This window comes from Cyrtonyx montezumae, unplaced genomic scaffold (assembly GCF_038088225.1).
Source record: "Cyrtonyx montezumae isolate F1298 unplaced genomic scaffold, pur_monq_1.0 scaffold_8, whole genome shotgun sequence".
NCBI classification, from domain to species: Eukaryota; Metazoa; Chordata; class Aves; order Galliformes; family Odontophoridae; genus Cyrtonyx; species Cyrtonyx montezumae.
Window position 1 is genome coordinate 55726881 of NW_027072089.1, and position 17327 is coordinate 55744207.

The following is a 17327-nucleotide window of genomic DNA, read 5'->3' on the forward strand; positions in this document are numbered from 1 at the left end:
ATGTCTCCTTTTTAAGTTTGGGTCATTAAAATAAATGAGTGAACATATAATGTGATGGCTGTGGTTTTGAGAAAGTATTATGCATCATATGTTTGGATGTAAATGAGATATAAGAGTAGTTTTAATTTTTTTTTAATGTTAAAAGTGAAAGTTTTTCTTGACAGAGGGACAAAATTGATATGACACTAATGTTACAGTGTGGTTAATGACAAAATGGGAAAAAGAATTATTTCTGGTATTTTCATTCAGATTGTTTGAGTAATTTCTCTGGTCTTACAGGAAAGCAGAGCTCCATTGTCATTTGTTTATCTTCATACTCTTGAACATATATATCTAATTTTTATCAATTCAGGTGTGGAAACGTTGTATTTTGTTCAAGAAATTATTATCTAATATTTTCTACAATAGTTATTTATTGTCCTTTTACCAGGAGTTCTGTGGCAACCTGAGTGTGTGAGCCAATTTAATGAGTTGCAGGAGCTACCTCATCAAAAAGCTAATGTAGCTCTGATCTTCCTTCTTCAGTAGAAATTTTGAATTTTGTTTTGACTCAATTCTCTTGTAGTATTCAGAGAAAGTAAGAGAAGTTAATGTTTTGTCTAATTTGCCTAACAGTATGCAGTGTATTATTTAAGGTTCAAGGGCCTACATATGTAGATAACAATCTTACTATTTAATTCCTGCTTTTCATTACAAAATGAATTTTTTAGGAGTTAAGGCAGTCCTCGTGATCAACTGCTTTGAAATCGGCACAGCCGGAGCTGCAGTGGCTGATTGAGGTACAGGGCGGGTTTTCGGGAGGTTCCAGTCTCTCGGGAGCCGAGTGAGAGGAGCTAGTCCCGACAGATCCCGGCAGCTCTCTCTCGCGAGAGGCTGACGTTGCCAGGGCAACGGCGGGGGATTTAAAACGGTCAGAACCCGGAAGTATCACTCGAAGACTGAGTGATCAACTGCTTTGAAATCGGCACAGCCGGAGCTGCAGTGGCTGATTGAGTTACAGGGCGGGTTTTCGGGAGGTTCCAGTCTCTCGGGAAACCGAGTGAGAGCGGCTTGTCCTGACAGATCCCGGCAGCTCTCTCTTGCGAGAGGCTGACGTTGCCAGGGCAACGGCGGGGGATTTAAAACGGTCAGAACCCGGAAGTATCACTCGAGGACTGAGTGATCAACTGCTTTGAAATCGGCACAGCCGGAGCTGCAGTGGCTGATTGAGTTACAGGGCGGGTTTTCGGGAGGTTCCAGTCTCTCGGGAACCAAGTGAGAGCGGCCAGTCCCTACGGCTGTTTTCTCTCGAGAGGTTAGCGAGGCGTTAACGAGGCATAGGCGTTGCCAGGGTTTCAGCGCCCTCGCCCTAACCCCTCAGCTGAATAGGGCTCAGGGAGGGCAGCGAAGTGTCACTACCCACTGTTTGTTTGTTTGTGTCTTTTTTATATATATATATTAATTATTATTTATTTATTTTTAAGTTATTACGATTCATATCTATCTATTATTATTATTCAAATATTATTATTCATATATATCTATCTATTATTATAAACTATTTTTTATTTATTTACTTTCAATTTTTTTTTTTTTTTTTTTTTTTTTTTTTTTTTTTTTTTTTTGGGCCATGGTCTCTACAAGACAGAGGGCTTGCCTTAAAAAGGCTGTGGCGACCCAGACAGAAGGTCTGCCTAGAAGCGTGGCTACACAGGTCTCTGGTTGCAAGGAGTGCCAGAGCCTGCTACTACTAGATGAGGGTGCTAAGCAGTTCTCCTGTGCAAGGTGTGAGCAGGTGGAAGATCTGCTTAGCATGGTGGTTGAACTGAAAGAGGAGGTTGAGAGACTGAGGGCCATCAGGGACTGTGAGCGGGAGATTGACTGGTGGAGTAGCTCCCTAGAGCGCCAGAGAGAAAGGCACCGGGGAGGTCCCCCACAGTTGGTGGTGGACTCCCTGACCTGTCCCCGTAGGGCAGAAGGGGGATATCTGAGGGATAGGGAGGGCTGGCAGAGTCCCTGCTCGGTACCGTGGGCAGTCTCCCCCTCTGCCTCCCCAGTGTCCCCAGATACCCCTAAGCAATAGATTTGCAGCATTGGATGTTGAAGAGGTGATAAGGGGTGAAGTGCAGGAAGATTCCCGCAGGAGGTCACCAATGGCAAGGCAGTCAACTCCGCGCATTGAGACTGCTACTACTAAGAAAGAAAGGAAGGTGATCGTAGTGGGTGGCTCCCTTCTAAAGGGAACTGAGGGCCCCATTTGCAGACCAGACCCAAACCGCAGGGAAGTGTGCTGTCTCCCTGGGGCTCGGATCAGGGACATTTCTAGAAGACTCCCGGATTTGATACACCCCACCAACTACTACCCATTACTCGTAGTTCAGGCAGACTGCAATGAAATATCTCAGAGAAGTCTGCGAACTATGAAAAGAGATTTCAGGGGATTAGGGCGATTAGTTCAAGGGGTGGGAGCACAAGTGGTGTTTGCTTCCATACCTTCTGGGGTGGTGAAGGACACAGAATGGGCTAGGAAAACACAGGTGATGAATAATTGGCTGAGAGGTTGGTGTAGAGATAGACACTTCGAGTTTTTTGACCACGGGGCAGTTTACTCGGCTCCTGGCCTGTTATCTGTTGATGGGATGCACCTATCTCAAAGGAGGAAACAAATCCTAGCACAGGAGCTAGCTGGACTCATTGAGAGAGCTTTAAACTAGCTGTGACGGGGGAAGAGGATAAAACAGGGCTCACCAGTAAAGAGCCTAAGGAGGCTGTGCTGGAGAAAGGGGTGAGGCAGATATCTCAGCTGAAGTGCATCTATACCAATGCACGCAGCATGGGCAATAAACAAGAAGAGCTTGAAGCCATTGTGAGGCAGGCTAACTATGACCTTGTGGCTATTACAGAAACATAGTGGGACCTCTCCCATGACTGGAATACTGGGATTGATGGCTACAAGCTCTTCAGAAGGGATAGACAGGGAAGAAAGGGTGGTGGCATAGCTCTCTATATCAAAGAGTGTTTTGATGTTGAAGAACTAGTGGTTGGAAATGACAAAGTAGAGTGTCTATGGATAAGGGGGGGATAGTCTTTAGGAGTGACATCGTGGTGGGGGTCTGTTATAGACCACCTAGTCAGGATGAAGAAATAGATGAGGTATTCTATAAACAACTCGTAGATGTTGCACGATGGCCAGCACTCGTTCTCATGGGGGACTTCAACTTCCCTGACATATGCTGGAAATATAATACTGCGCAGAGGAAGCAGTCCTTGAGATTTCTGGAAGGTGTGGATGATTGCTTCCTGACACAGCTGGTGCAAGAGCCTACCGGGGAGATGCCTTGCTAGACCTACTTTTCACTAACAGGGAAGGACTAGTAGGAGATGTGAAGGTTGGAGATTGTCTTGGCCAGAGTGACCATGAAATGGTGGAGTTTGCTATTCTGGGTGACGTCAAGAGGGTGACTAGCAAAACTATTACCTTGGACTTCCGGAGGGCAGACTTTGACCTGTTCAGGACACTTGTTGCAAGGGTCCCTTGGGACTCGCTCCTGAGGGGTAAAGGGGTGCAGGAAGCCTGGATGCTCCTCAAGATGGAAATCTTAAAGGCACAGGAGCAGGCTGTCCCGGAGTCCTGTAAGTTGAGCCGGAGGAGAAAAAGACCAGTGTGGATGAACCGGGAACTTTTGTTGAGACTCCGAGAGAAAAAGAGTCTATGTCCTCTGGAAGATGGGACAGGCTACTTGGGGTGACTGCAGAGAACTGGCCAAGATCTGCAGGCAGAAAGTTAGAAATGCTAAAGCCCAGCTTGAACTTAGACTGGCTACTGCTGTAAAGGAGAACAGGAAACCCTTTTACAAATATATTAACAGCAAGAGAAAAATTAAGGAAAATTTCTCTCCTTTACTCGACGAGGCAGGGAATGTAACCACAGATGATAAGGAAAAGGCTGAGGTTCTCAATGCCTTTTTCACATCTGTCTTTAATAGACAGAACAGTTGTCCACAGGGTACTTGCCCTGACCTGGAAGTCCGGGACGGGGTGCATAATGCATCCCCTGTGATCCAAGCTGAGACGGTCAGAGATCTTCTCCTCCATCTGAACTGCCACAAGTCCATGGGGCCAGATGGGATCCACCCAAGGGTGCTGAGGGAGCTGGCAGAGGTGATTGCCGAGCCACCTTCTACCATCTATCAGAATTCCTGGTTATCTGGAGAGGTCCCACAAGATTGGAGGCTTGCCGATGTGACTCCCATCTACAAGAAAGGCTGTAAGGAAGACCCGGGGAACTACAGGCCTGTCAACCTGACCTCGGTATCAGGGAAAGTTATGGAGCAGATGATCTTGAGGGAAATCACACGGCACGTGCATGGCAACAAGGGGATCAGACCCAGCCAGCCACGGGTTCACCAGGGGCAGGTCGTGCTTGTCCAACCTCATCTCCTTCTATGACTGGGTGACCAGACAGGTAGATGAGGGAAAGGCTGTTGATGTAGTCTACCTGGACTTCAGCAAGGCCTTCGACACGGTCTCCCACAGTATTCTCCTGAGGAAACTGGCAGCACGTGAAATTGAAATCTGTAATTTTGGTTACATTTGAGCAGTGCTGCCAAACTGAATTATTGTATGGATGTACATTCTCCAGCAGTACAGAAAATGTGAAGTGTTGTAGATGTCATATTCATTTGCTTACTGCCTTCTTGCTTCCATTGAGTTTTTGTAGTGGTCTTTAAGGTCTCCTGGGTTTTTGGCTTTTTTCTTCCCCTTCATAAAAACCAGTTATTTTTCTACATTGCTTATTAGTTTCGTTTGTAGAGAGATTGATTACATGTCTGCGTATGATACTGTGACTGTGAAGATCATGTTATGTATTTGGGATATTAGATCATTAACCTGTTCTTCTTAGACTTAAGCACAAACACAGTTGCTGTGGTTCATAAGACACTCATATGTATTTGAGAACAAAGATTTTGTTGTGTTCAAACCACAGAAATGAGTTTGCAATATTGGAAGTTCCCACTGGAATAGTAGTTGTGAAGTCATTGTAGCAGAATTTACAATGAAAATTCTCTAGAGAACCTGTAAGATCTATCAACTTTATTGCAGAAATAATGGTAAAATAATTTATATTATGGAGGTAGACCTAGATAAGTGCTCTTGCTGTTTCCATTATTCACTCACTATTATTAAAGATTTTTTTTTCCCATTGATACGGCTGGTACTATATATTATCATCAATTTTAAAGTTTGTTTAAAGAACTATATGGTAAAATAAGCTCCTTCAATATGGTACTTTAATATTAATCTTTTTTTCTTTTTAATGACAGGGTATCAAATACCAGATCTTATAACAGAAATATTGACAGAAGTGGGTTCACCTATTCCTGTCCACACTGTGGAAAGACGTTCCAGAAACCAAGTCAGTTAACTCGACACGTTAGAATACATACAGGTTAGACTGTAGAAGTAATTACTTTACAAAATTTAATTAACCTTTGAGATGCTATATAATTTTTGTGTGGGGATGTGAAGTACTATTAATGTTACTGACTCATTATTATGAAAAATGTAAGTACTCATAGTATTTGTTTTCTACAGAACACCATTTTTGGAACTGGTTTCAGTGGGCCATAAAATTTGAATCCCTAGATCAAGGCTAGTTTACTCTAATTAATTTAACCTTAAATCGTGAACAGATTCTGAAAGTTACCATCACAAAAACAGTAGAAATTTATTAGAGTGAATAATACTACTAACAGTGACTGTGCTTTTTTAATGTTTTATTTAAAGTTCCTGCCATATATTTTCTAAACTTAGTGTAACTGCCATATTCAGGATGCCCAAAGTGAAATTAAGAAGTGGTAAGCTTAGACTTCAGTTTTGATAATTGAAGAATAGTAGCTGACTGTTTGCTTTTGTGGAATGAATAGAAGGGTTTTTGGCTAAATTTTTGTAATAAATATGTATATTTAGTTAATTCTACTGTTTAAAGGTTAAACAAAAAGTATGGAGTAGAAAATAATGCACATGTTTAGGAGGCAGAGTATGTAGAACTGTAATATTAATCTTAAGTTTTTATCAGCCGTACATTATATGACATGAATTTGGCTTTAAACTAAACCTTCAGTGAAGGTTCTCCAGTGATGCAAAATTTGTTTTCATCTTGTGAATACATTGCTGTTTGTCTAATTTTTTGCTAATAAAAACTGTAAATTAGGTAAGTGTGCAATGTTCTTTGTATTAGCTATGTGTTCAGGCAGTCATGTCATGAGTCATTGTATGTGGAAATGACTTGACCAACAGAGAAATAAAAATCCCTGTAGGACTCCATTGTGTTACTCTTTTCTAGGAATCTTTTATAGATTTTAGTCATGATGCTGTGACACGGGTCGCTATTGTGCCTGCTTTAAAGGTTACATCTAAATAATATTAACAAAAGTCATTGAAAAAAAAGCTTTATTGTTGTAGAGTCTATGTAGATAGATTATTACAGTTACTCTAACCAGAACTGAAGAGTCAGAACTACAGTTGGTTGATGCTCCTTCTGTGAAACTTTAAAAACTTGGAAGAGCATTTGTAGTTCTTTTGAAGAATGCAAACGAGAGACAGAAAATAAATAGTCCCAGTGTGCACATGACAGTGGGTCACTCTTAAGTTTCAAGCAGCTAGGAAATACTAATTTAATTGGAAGCATATTATTACTTTAAATTCACAGTCTGTCTGGCATCCAGTTGCTTGAGGTACTGCAAAGTATGTGCAAGAGTTTGAAATATATACTCCCTTGATTCTGAAAAGGTTGTGTCTGTGGTTCTATTGCAGTGCATACACTGGTGTCATAGTTGTTTTTTGTTTATACCTATTATTTAGGGGTTCTACATGTTCAGTATTTTAAACTATCTTAAAAATGAAATACCAAAACCCACAGTCTTAAAAACATCTTCAAAACTCAAAGGCAACAGAACAGAAAATGTACATTACTTAAGATTTGATACTGCAGTATTCTTGTAACCTGGTCCTGAAAACAACTGCCTTTACTGGGAACAATTAGAGTAATTAAGAATTAATTTTTCTAACTATGTCAGATTATGGCTTTTGACATAATTGGAAGTAATATAAAATATTAATGTAAATTATTATTGTCTAATGTTTATCATGTGCTATTACTCACATCCTATAGCCAGATGTAGCACACCTATAGTGATTTTGCTATACATAAATGCAGAAGCAAAGTGACAAACTATCTCAAGGTCTTGGAGTTGTCACTATTAAACTGTTTCGTTAAAAGGAAAAGATATATATCTATTAATGCTGAGTTCACAGTGGAGATTTCCAGGTGTCAGTTGAGATACAAGCACACAAGGGTCTGCATTTTGTGCTTAATGTCAGCTTATAACTGCTTTGTAATGTGTAAATGTAGTTTCATTACATTTCATCACTTAAGATTTCTGGGGAGTTTTTTTTATGTTTAATCAATGTGGAAATAATTGTAAGTATGTACAACATAGAAAACACTAACATCAGGGAACAGTGGCAGATTCTCAAAGTAACATCACCTAGGATTTTCTGTCATGTTCAGTACTATGAACTATGAATTGTGAACTATGAACTAGTATAGTACATGAAAGATTGAAAGAGAATGTTCAAGACTTTTAATTTTTGAGTGAGGCTATACAGGATCTAGAAAAACAAAAACATTTGACTTCACTTTTTGAGGGGATAGATGGTTGCAAAGAACTGAGTGGCTGTGGACACTCAAAAAATCCCCTTAACCTTTCTTTCTTTAGGTGAAAGACCGTTTAAATGTAGTGAATGTGGAAAAGCCTTTAACCAGAAGGGGGCGTTGCAGACCCATATGATCAAGCACACTGGTGAAAAACCCCATGCTTGTGCCTTTTGTCCTGCTGCCTTTTCTCAGAAAGGCAATCTTCAATCACACATACAGAGAGTTCATTCAGAGGTAAATACAATTATTCATAAAGTGGTCGGTGCTAATATACTGCTTATTGGTGTTTAACCTTTTTTTCAGTGTTTAAAATGTCCTGTTTGCTATTCCTGTGCACACTGGTGCTTTCTGCAGCCAGTGTAGATTTTCTGTTTTAGTATAGCTAACTAGTTTGTTGGTTTTACCTGCAAATTCAGCTTTCCTAGAATAGCTTAATCTGCATAAACAGATAAAGTTAGCATAAGTAGCAAAGCCTTCATTTACCATTGCTTTTTCAGTACATTCAAAGATCAAAACAAGATTGTGAATTTTTTTTTAGTAGCTGAAAATGTCATTTGTGGCAGTCTCAGGTCGGGAGATTGAGGGCTAGAATCAGATCAAAGTAAGCTATAAACAGCAAAGTAGAAAATGTTGAGAAATTTCAAGCCCAGCAGCAACGTGCTAACTCCATCAGAAAGCACAGTTGATATTTGTCTTTGAAGAGTATATCTTACGGCCCTCTTCAGAAGCTTTTTCCTTTACAGTCAGAAGAAAGTTGCAAAATAAGATGTATTTTAAACCATGAAAGTCATAGACCTCTTTATACTATTTTTTTGTCTGTGACAAACAAATTTTAAGATACCAAAGGCACTGCTGCAATATTGTAGTAATAGTCTTCTGAGTAGTGTTGACTGTGCAACCATTTTCAGTAATTACCTTTCTGATTTCAGTGTTTTGTAGATGGCAGTACTCATAAAAAGAGACCTAGCTTTGATTTTGGAGTGTATCTTAAATAAGTAGAGGTGGCTGTTTTTCTTCTTGCTGCATTTAGTGTATCTTCTCTGTTATCTTTCTCCTTGCACTGTATGACATATACACTCACATTTTCAAATTTTCATAGGTGATAGATGTTATTTACTGGATTTTTTTTTTACTAAGGGTATTTGAGTGTGATAGCTTCTTATTTTCAGGATGCAGTCCTTCATATAACTTCTTAGTATTTTGTATTATGCTTAATTATATTAAATCATATTTTCACACTTCATATGGGCTCTGTGGCTACGCTGCATTATTGACAACTCTGTGTATTTGATAATTGTTGATGTGTGAAAAAACTGCGTTTCATAATTTGCATGGATTTTTTTCTACTTATTACAGAATTGTTAGGGACTCAGTCTTATATATTTTTCACTTTTATCTCTATTATGTCATAAATGCTGCCTTTGCACCACATCTCATTCTTAGCCTACATTGTAATTACTGCTTTGGATTGTTGGCTAATTGTTTAAAAAATGTACTTTATTCTTCTTTCTTGTTGTCACTGTATTTCCTTCAAGATTGCATGCAGAACTTTATTAATTCTCTTGATCCTGAAACAGTCACAGAAATTGTTTCAGGTGAATAATGAAGCAGCTTGATGAATGAACCCGCTTGGTCTACGACTGTTTGGTCTTATCTGTATTTTAATCATAGGACCTCTTCTTGAAATGTTGAGTTATTAGTTAAAGCTTAATGTCTCAAAATACAGAGTTCTGTATTGCAGAACAAGCCACACAGCATATTTTCATTTGAAGACTTTTTTGTCTTACAATACTGAAGATACTACACTTTACCTTCCTGCTATGTGTCAGACTGAAGAGGGGCGGGAAGTGAGGATGGTTAGGAGCTGCAAGTTTAATTACCTTAACTACCTCATCTGTCCCTTCAACCCCTTTCTCTGGAGGTCCCAACCAAGTTGCTGCTGATTGCATTCTCAGTTCTAACCATACATTATGCTTCCCTGTTCATCACCACTTCCTTTCCATTTAGCCATTTGGCCCAGTCTGTCTTCCTTTTACTATAACCTGGAAAACAGATTTTATTCTTGGAAATTTATCAGATGCTTTTACGAAGGGAAAAATCAAAGAGAAGGTATATTATTACTTGCATTTTTTCCCTTTGTTTTCCCCAGCTTCAGTTTATATTTTGAATGTTGTTACAATTTCAAGTACATCTTATTTGATAAAGTTGTGTTTTGGTTTTGTTTCTAAGTGTGTAATAGTAGCAAAGAGTAAGGACAGAGAAATCTTAAGGCCTCACATGCCAGGTGTCATTTGTTTTCATCTTTGATGTTTTTAAACTTTGAATAGTTAAAGGAAGTGAGTAGTGTATGCAGATTTTGGTTAACTTAGCAGGGAGATCTTGCATCGATTCCAGAACAGAATATCAGTGAATTGGAGTAATAAACTATTTTGTCTCTTGCAATGGCAGTGTATGTTTGTTAATTGGATAAATAATGATTTAAAAAATTAGGTATTTTTAGGGAAAATGTGCTTAAACTTTTTTCTTTTCCTGAAGGTGAAGAATGGCCCTACATACAACTGTACAGAATGTAGCTGTGTCTTCAAAAGCTTGGGTAGCTTAAATACACATATCAGCAAGATGCACATGGGTGGCCCACAGAATTCTGCAAGCTCTTCAACAGATGTATCTCATGTTACAGTGGTAAGCTTTGCTTGATACATCACAAAAATCCCTTTAAACATTTAAGTAGGTCTGTGTTTTAACCAGTAATTCTTCATATGGTTACAGTTCTTTTTGGTTTTGACTTATCTTACCTCTTTTGCTCTTTTAAAGTTGTGCCATTTAAAAAAAATAAGTTGCTTTGCATATCGACACACCAGGATTTATAATTTGAGGGTTTAGATGAAAATGTAACAAATTTATTCTAGATTTAATTAAAGCATAGCTCTGGTACTAGCAGATTGTGTGGAAGGAGAGGTTTCTACTTTATGTAATGAAATTAATTGGAAGATTCTTCTAGAACAATGAAAGCTAGGCTTTCCAAATGATATATAGGAGTTAACTCATTTCCAGAAGTTAGTTGTTGATACAATTCTAAAGTTAGATTGATTTTTTTCGGAGAAACTGAATGCTTTCCTTTCCTTGCTGGGATAAAAGAAAATGCCAAAATCTGGAAAATACTTTTGCTGTCATTTGAATATTTTTCCTAAGTCAGTGGATATCCAATACATTGGAGTACTTTTGTGTGTGTGTGAAGAAAACTTTTACCTTTTGTGCCTTTCTTCCTCTCTGTTTCTTATTTCAAACTTTTGTGCTCTGCTGTTCAATTTTAAAAGCAATAGACTTTCAGAGAAGAGGATTATAGTTGTAGATAAGTCTCGGCTTTATTGTGCAACTGCATCTTCTTGACAACAAGATGCTTAGCAGTATTGTTTGGAGAACTATTTTTTTTTTTTTGCTTTGAATTTCATAAAGCCATCTTTTTTGTGTGTTGCAGAATTTGTCTCTTCACATTAATTAAAGGAAGTCTGTCCTATTTACTTGCATGTACATCTCATTTCTACATATTTTTGTAGATCTCTACACTTGCAAGACTGATCTTAAGAACAGAATGGAGAAGGATTCCTTCATACTACCTAATGTTTCCTTTCCCTGGCCAGCTGTGACTTTCTTGCTTTGTTTAGCTTGATGGATTATTTTGCTTTTGAATTGCATATTGATATCACAGAAGTGTGTTGCCATTATTTTTGCCTAATGCATCCATCTCTACTTGCATAAGGACAATGAAAAGGAATACCTCTACACAATAGCATAAGCACAAAGTAGAAGAAAAAATTTGTTTTAAAAATAGGTGCCAGTAAGCTTAACAAGTAGAACAAAATTGACTGCCATATTGAGTCTTGCTAGGGTATTACACTCTTGGTATTTAATCTTGTATCTGAAGATGCAGAGATTTAATGTGTTTTTTTATTACTATTTTTTCTTTAGAAGGATGGTAGCACTTGTGTTCTGAGATAAGAATCAACTTCTTCATTCTGCTCACAACTTGCAGAGCTTCTTTAGTAACTAATATCTCCAGTATATTGTTCTATTCTGAAGTCTGTGGTACGTCTCTGCCATGCCTTGATATGGGTGTGAGGATGAGCAATGATTGTCCTTAGTACATGCATTCCAAAAGTTCAAGTCACCTGAATTGCTGTACAAACAAAGAATTCATATTATTCTCATACTTAGGTACATCCTGTAAAATATACTTTTTGTAAGGCTGTTAATGTCTTCTGCAGCATCAGTGCTTATTACTCAGGTGAAACTGATACCAATTCCTGTAATTTGTGTTTATTTAATGTATACAGACTATGAAGCCACACTGGTGATTCTATGTGCAATTGTATTTTTCCCATAGTCACTTTTATTTTCTGTCCCTAGCCCATATTGTGGAGGTGAACTGTGGAACTGTGATACTTCTGCTGCTTTTATTGCTTTTTTCTTTCTGGTGTTAAGTCTTAAAATACTTCTTTAATTTATTTGTAGGACTCTGTCTCCCAGCCTTTAACATCTCCTGCCAATCTTTTGCAACCTGTTGATAATAAATGGAAGAATGTAAGTATAGAGTTTTGTTGTATTTCTGGGTCAAAGCTAAAAATTGATGGAACTTTCACAGACTTTTGTGAACTTCTTGGTGGAAAAAGATCTGCAGTTGTGCTCTGTGATAGGTTCGTCAGCTAATAGATGAAAGCTAGACTTCCTGATCAATGCAGCTGAGTATTTAGGGATTGAACAGGTCTTATGTGGATTGTATTCCCTAGCTTGTTATGCAGTTTTAAGCTCATAGTTCTGATCAAAGTACTTTAGTTCTTCAGAATTGGTGGCAAATGCTGTTGTGTGCAACAAGTCTAGAGGAGGCTTAGGTCTTCTAGAAATACTGTTTAATGCTGCCCCTTTGATTTCATAGGGATACCATTTCGTTTTTTAACTCCCTGAAGGAGTCTGAATGTTGAAATGAGGCTCCCTCATTAGTCTGTCACATTGTATGGCTCCCCCTTCTTGGAGTTCCTCTTAGGAAAGTAATTGACTCCGAGCAGTGTGCTCTGTCTTACACAGCAGGTCAGACAGCCCAAGTGTGATCACGGAGTTCATTATTATAACTGAAGAAATGTGGAATAATAAAGTAATAATATGACACTTCATTCTTTGTACTGCTTGATACTCAGATATTTAAATATTCTGAGGGGACCTAGAAAGTGACCACTGAAACTCTTCATAATGAAGGCGCTAACAATAGAATTGGTAACAGACTTTGTATGTGTGCCTATTTTTCAAAAATGAGACTGTATACAAAGTACTGTATAATATGTGAACAAACTGGCTAAGCATCTGTAATGGTGTAATTTTCAAGATGACTTTGAGCAGTTCCTTATTTTAACAAGGGAAACAAAAATATTAAAGCCCTGGAAGATTTTACAGATCTTTTAGTCTCAGCTTCCCATTGTATCAGAGCTTCCTGTTTTGGGGAGAAGAGTGGTTTCTATAAAGGGTTGTTTCACTCCGTAGCAAAATGCTTTGTTTTGGTGTTGTTTCAGTGAAAATTTCACATGGTGTATTTCATTTCTGTAAAATGGATACCAAACCGTTGACTGGACTTTTGCTAAGTTGGAATCTGAAAAGATGGAGTGTTTTCATCCCTCTTGCTAGCGAGGTGAAAAAGCGAAACTAATGGTACAAACAATGAAATCACAAGGGCTGTTATGCTGTGTGCATGCAACAGTAATGAGATAAGGGTGTGCTTTATATTCTCTTGTGCAAAAACATTAAACATACTTCATGTCATACTCAGAAGGTAACAGGAATAAAGCTAATTTCTCTTCATTCATCCTCAAATATGGTTAATGGTGTGATTTTAACTGCCCGATGTATTGTGTCAATATAAAGAAAATCTCTGGGGAGTTTTCTTACTGAAAGAAATACTTAAGTGCAGAAAGCCTGAGATTCATTTCTTGTAAGAAATGATCTGAAAGAATATAGTGTTTTATATGTATGTTTGTGCCTGGAAGTGATTATTTTGCAGGAAGAGAAGTGAATGTTAGGGGCAAATATCTGCTGTTCTGGGAAACAGAATTACGGTGCTTGCTGATATATTAATACATCTTTTTTGCAGTAAAACAATTAGAAGCAGTTGTTTCAATATCAGTATAGTTCTACAGTATATTTCTTATAGGAAAGAGAAATACATAAATGAGAGGCAATAGAAAGCCTTTATTTGTGATTTTTAAAATAAATACCGATTTCTTGTTTCTCTTCCTCATGTTTGTTACTAAGGTGCCTTAAGATGCAGTCATCTAATCAGAGCTGAATACATTTGATTTTAAGACTACATATTTTTTTGTTGTTTTGACATGGCTCTGTGTATGTTTGGACTTCCAAAGTACAGATTCACTTAAAGCTAAGATATTTAGAAGGTTGAAAGCTGAAGGAGTACAAGTTTGCATTTTGGTTGGTCTGAAGTGTACTAATGATATCATAAGAAAAAATATCAGCTAACAGAAAGTTATTTACTGAAATGACTTGTTTTGGTAAAATGTGAATTATGAAAAGACATCCATGGCAGTGTTGTATACCTGCTTTATAAGTGTATTTCTTGTGACGTATACATGTGGAATTCAGTAGTTGATCTCCAAGTTCTGCAGACTGGTTGAAGGTTCAGTTGTCATTACATACATAGATAAATTTCAGTTTCTTGCTTGAATATGCATGCTGATAAGAACTCCATAAAGGAGCCTAAAAGGTACTTTGATGTGTATTTTCATCTTCCTTTAAAAATGTACTACTGTATGTTTCAGGCCACACATTTCCGGTCTCCACTTCTTCAGCAGACGGAAAACCAGGTGTCTTCAGCTACTGCTAATCAGGGACAACAAGCTGTAACTGATGTCATCCAGCAGCTCCTTGAGTTATCAGAACCAGGTGCTGTAGAAAATAACCAGCCTCAACAACCTGGTCAGCAACTCAACATTGCTGTGGGACTCAACAGAGACATTTTGCAGGTAAGAGCTGTGTGTGATAACAGCTTTACAATTCAATGGTTTAACTCATCATTTTTATTTTAGTGAAATTTGTTGTGTTTTGTTTAATTCATTGTGTGTTCTTAATATTGACAGTAAGAAATGCTGTATAGTGGAAGAGCTATAGGGCGATAGTTCAACTGTCTATGCTTGTTTTGCAGCCTCCGTTGCATGAAAATTTAAACAGTGTGGAACAGAGCAGAGTATTCACCTTCAGCATTGCTGATATCCTGCAGACCTTTAATCTGTGTTTATCTATAGCCTGTAAAACACCCCTTGCATTTCTTTTTTGGAAGAGCTGAATGTTTTATGTTGTTCTGTGCAGGTTCACCATGTTACCTGTACCAAGTCTCTAATGTGTGGATAATTGTATGTAGGTGCAAGAGATTCCCATACAAAATTATAACTCTAGTCTTGATAGCTATATTGAAAAAGAGAAAAAAAGTAACATTTGAGGTATGAACATTTATTGCACTGAACATATTGTACAAATTAAAATGGTTTGTTGCAAGTGGTTAAATATTTGCGCCATCCTATTGAAATGAATTCTTGAGATCTCTGATCCAGGATATTCTCAGGCACGGTAGCATCCATGGAGGTGTCCTCTTTTCATTCCTTCTGATGTACATCAAGCAGGTGCATTGCTCTTGCCTCAGTCAGATAATTATCTGTGATTTGTTAACAGAGGCGCTTGAGCTTTTCCAGATTTTTTTTTTTTGTGTAGAATCACAGAATCACCCAGGTTGGGAAAGATCTCTTAAGATCATCCAGTCCAACTGTTCCACCTACCACCAATATTTCTCACTCTAAACAGTGTCCCTCAGTACAGCATCTAAATGTTTCTTGAATACCTGTGCGGATAGTGACTCCCTAGCTGACTTCCTTTTTTGTTATAGCAGTCTTCCTTATTCATTGTACTGATTATGGCTTCTATCCAAGCTGATGGGCTTCAAATTTGTTATCTCGTGTAATGGGTTTAAGACATAGCTATATATTCCTGGCAAATGCTTGATTCCTTAGAGACTACTGGCATATTTTTGAAAGGCAAGGCCTTTTATTACATTTGCATTATATCTTCTAACTAGTCATTTGAGAAAAGTTGGTGCAACTGAAGAATACTTCTTTCCTAGTCTGAAGATTTTATTTTCCCTCATTTAGCAAGCTTTAGAGAACAGTGGGTTGTCTTCAATTCCTGTTTCCACACATTCTACTGACTGCAGCCAAGCTAAGACTCCTGGGACCCAGGATCAGAATACAGATGTCCAAACTCTCTCAAATCATCAGGCTGACTCTAATAATGTGGAGCAAGATAAGGAACAGGAGAGTACAGACAAACTGGATAAAAAAGAAAAGAAGGTTATTAAGAAAAAATCGCCATTTTTACCTGGTAATGTTGCTACTGTTTGCTACTTTTTTGTGCAGTGAGGACTGGGGATGTTGATGTTCTGGGGATGTTGATGACTTTGTAAAGGGATTTCTCAAAAAATAATGTGGATCATCTACTTTTATCTAAAATACAGTGTTTGTGTAAGTTATTATTAATGTCATTTATGAGTTTCAATTACTTGACAAATTATCAGTAAGTGAAGTTATGCTGTTAAATCTTCTGGAAGGTCTTAGAATAGGACAGAAAACAGAAGAAAAACTGTAAAATAGAAATCTTCCATTCCTTTTTCCTCCATTGTTCTTAGAGGATAATTGGGATTTCACGGTGTCTCCCAGAGCAGAGAGTTGTTGCAAGCTTTCCTTTTTCTCTTTGGAAGTGAGGCTTCACAAAGGCAGTAGTACAACACCACTGCCTCATACAGATAATTGCCACTGATACAGCCTTTATAGGGAAGAGTGAAGATTGGCATTGTGGATAATGCTTTAGATGAAACCTATGTTTGGGGTCATAGTACTCATGTGGTTATGTCATCGTAGAGTACAGGTTAATATCCTGCCTTCACACTTCATTTTGTACATACATGTCTGTGTTATCTCACTGTGTACTTCAGTGCAGCTTTGGCATTAAGTTGCTTTGACCTTAAGGTTGCTAGAAGTTCTTTGTTCCAAGTATGGCTATCGTACTTCAGTGGCTGGCCTGTTGGAGATGGCTGTGTAATGGCCAGTCATTTGGCTCTCTTCGTAGTAACTTCATAGATACATTCATGGTGCATTTTTTTAATTTGCAACGGGTGCAGAAATTGATCCAGAGTAGAAAACTCACCTTGTACTGCATAAGTGCTAAAAATCAACAGTAAATTTTCCCCCTGCCTATAAGAACTGTATAATTCTGTGTGTAATGATAAAAAAAAAATTGCAAACAAAAATAAGTCTATGCTGTAAAATGAAACAGAAGTCTTTTTTTAATTAAAAAAATCACCTCATTGTGCTGACATAGTTCACATGGTATGCCTAAAAACTCATCTAAATGAGTATCTCCTATACTAAATAGTATACTTAAATTAAAGAAAAAACAAAAAACAAAACAGGTACAATTTAGAAGCTTCCATTATCATTTTTTGTGTTTGTCGATTGCAGAGATATGTTGTTGCATTATAATAGAGCTTGGGATTCTTGGCCTGAGAAACAACATTTGTGAAGAA

General features: G+C 38.0%; 1 protein-coding gene across 1 annotated transcript in view; it reads left to right on the forward strand.

Moving 5' to 3' along the window:
* The window catches only part of ZNF236 (zinc finger protein 236), a 68838-nt gene that overhangs the window by 14356 nt on the left and 37155 nt on the right, over positions 1-17327 (forward strand). The window contains 6 exon segments of the mRNA XM_065753116.1: positions 5304-5428; positions 7761-7933; positions 10235-10381; positions 12212-12280; positions 14518-14721; positions 15898-16126. Of these exon segments, the coding sequence (XP_065609188.1) occupies positions 5304-5428; positions 7761-7933; positions 10235-10381; positions 12212-12280; positions 14518-14721; positions 15898-16126 (947 nt within the window).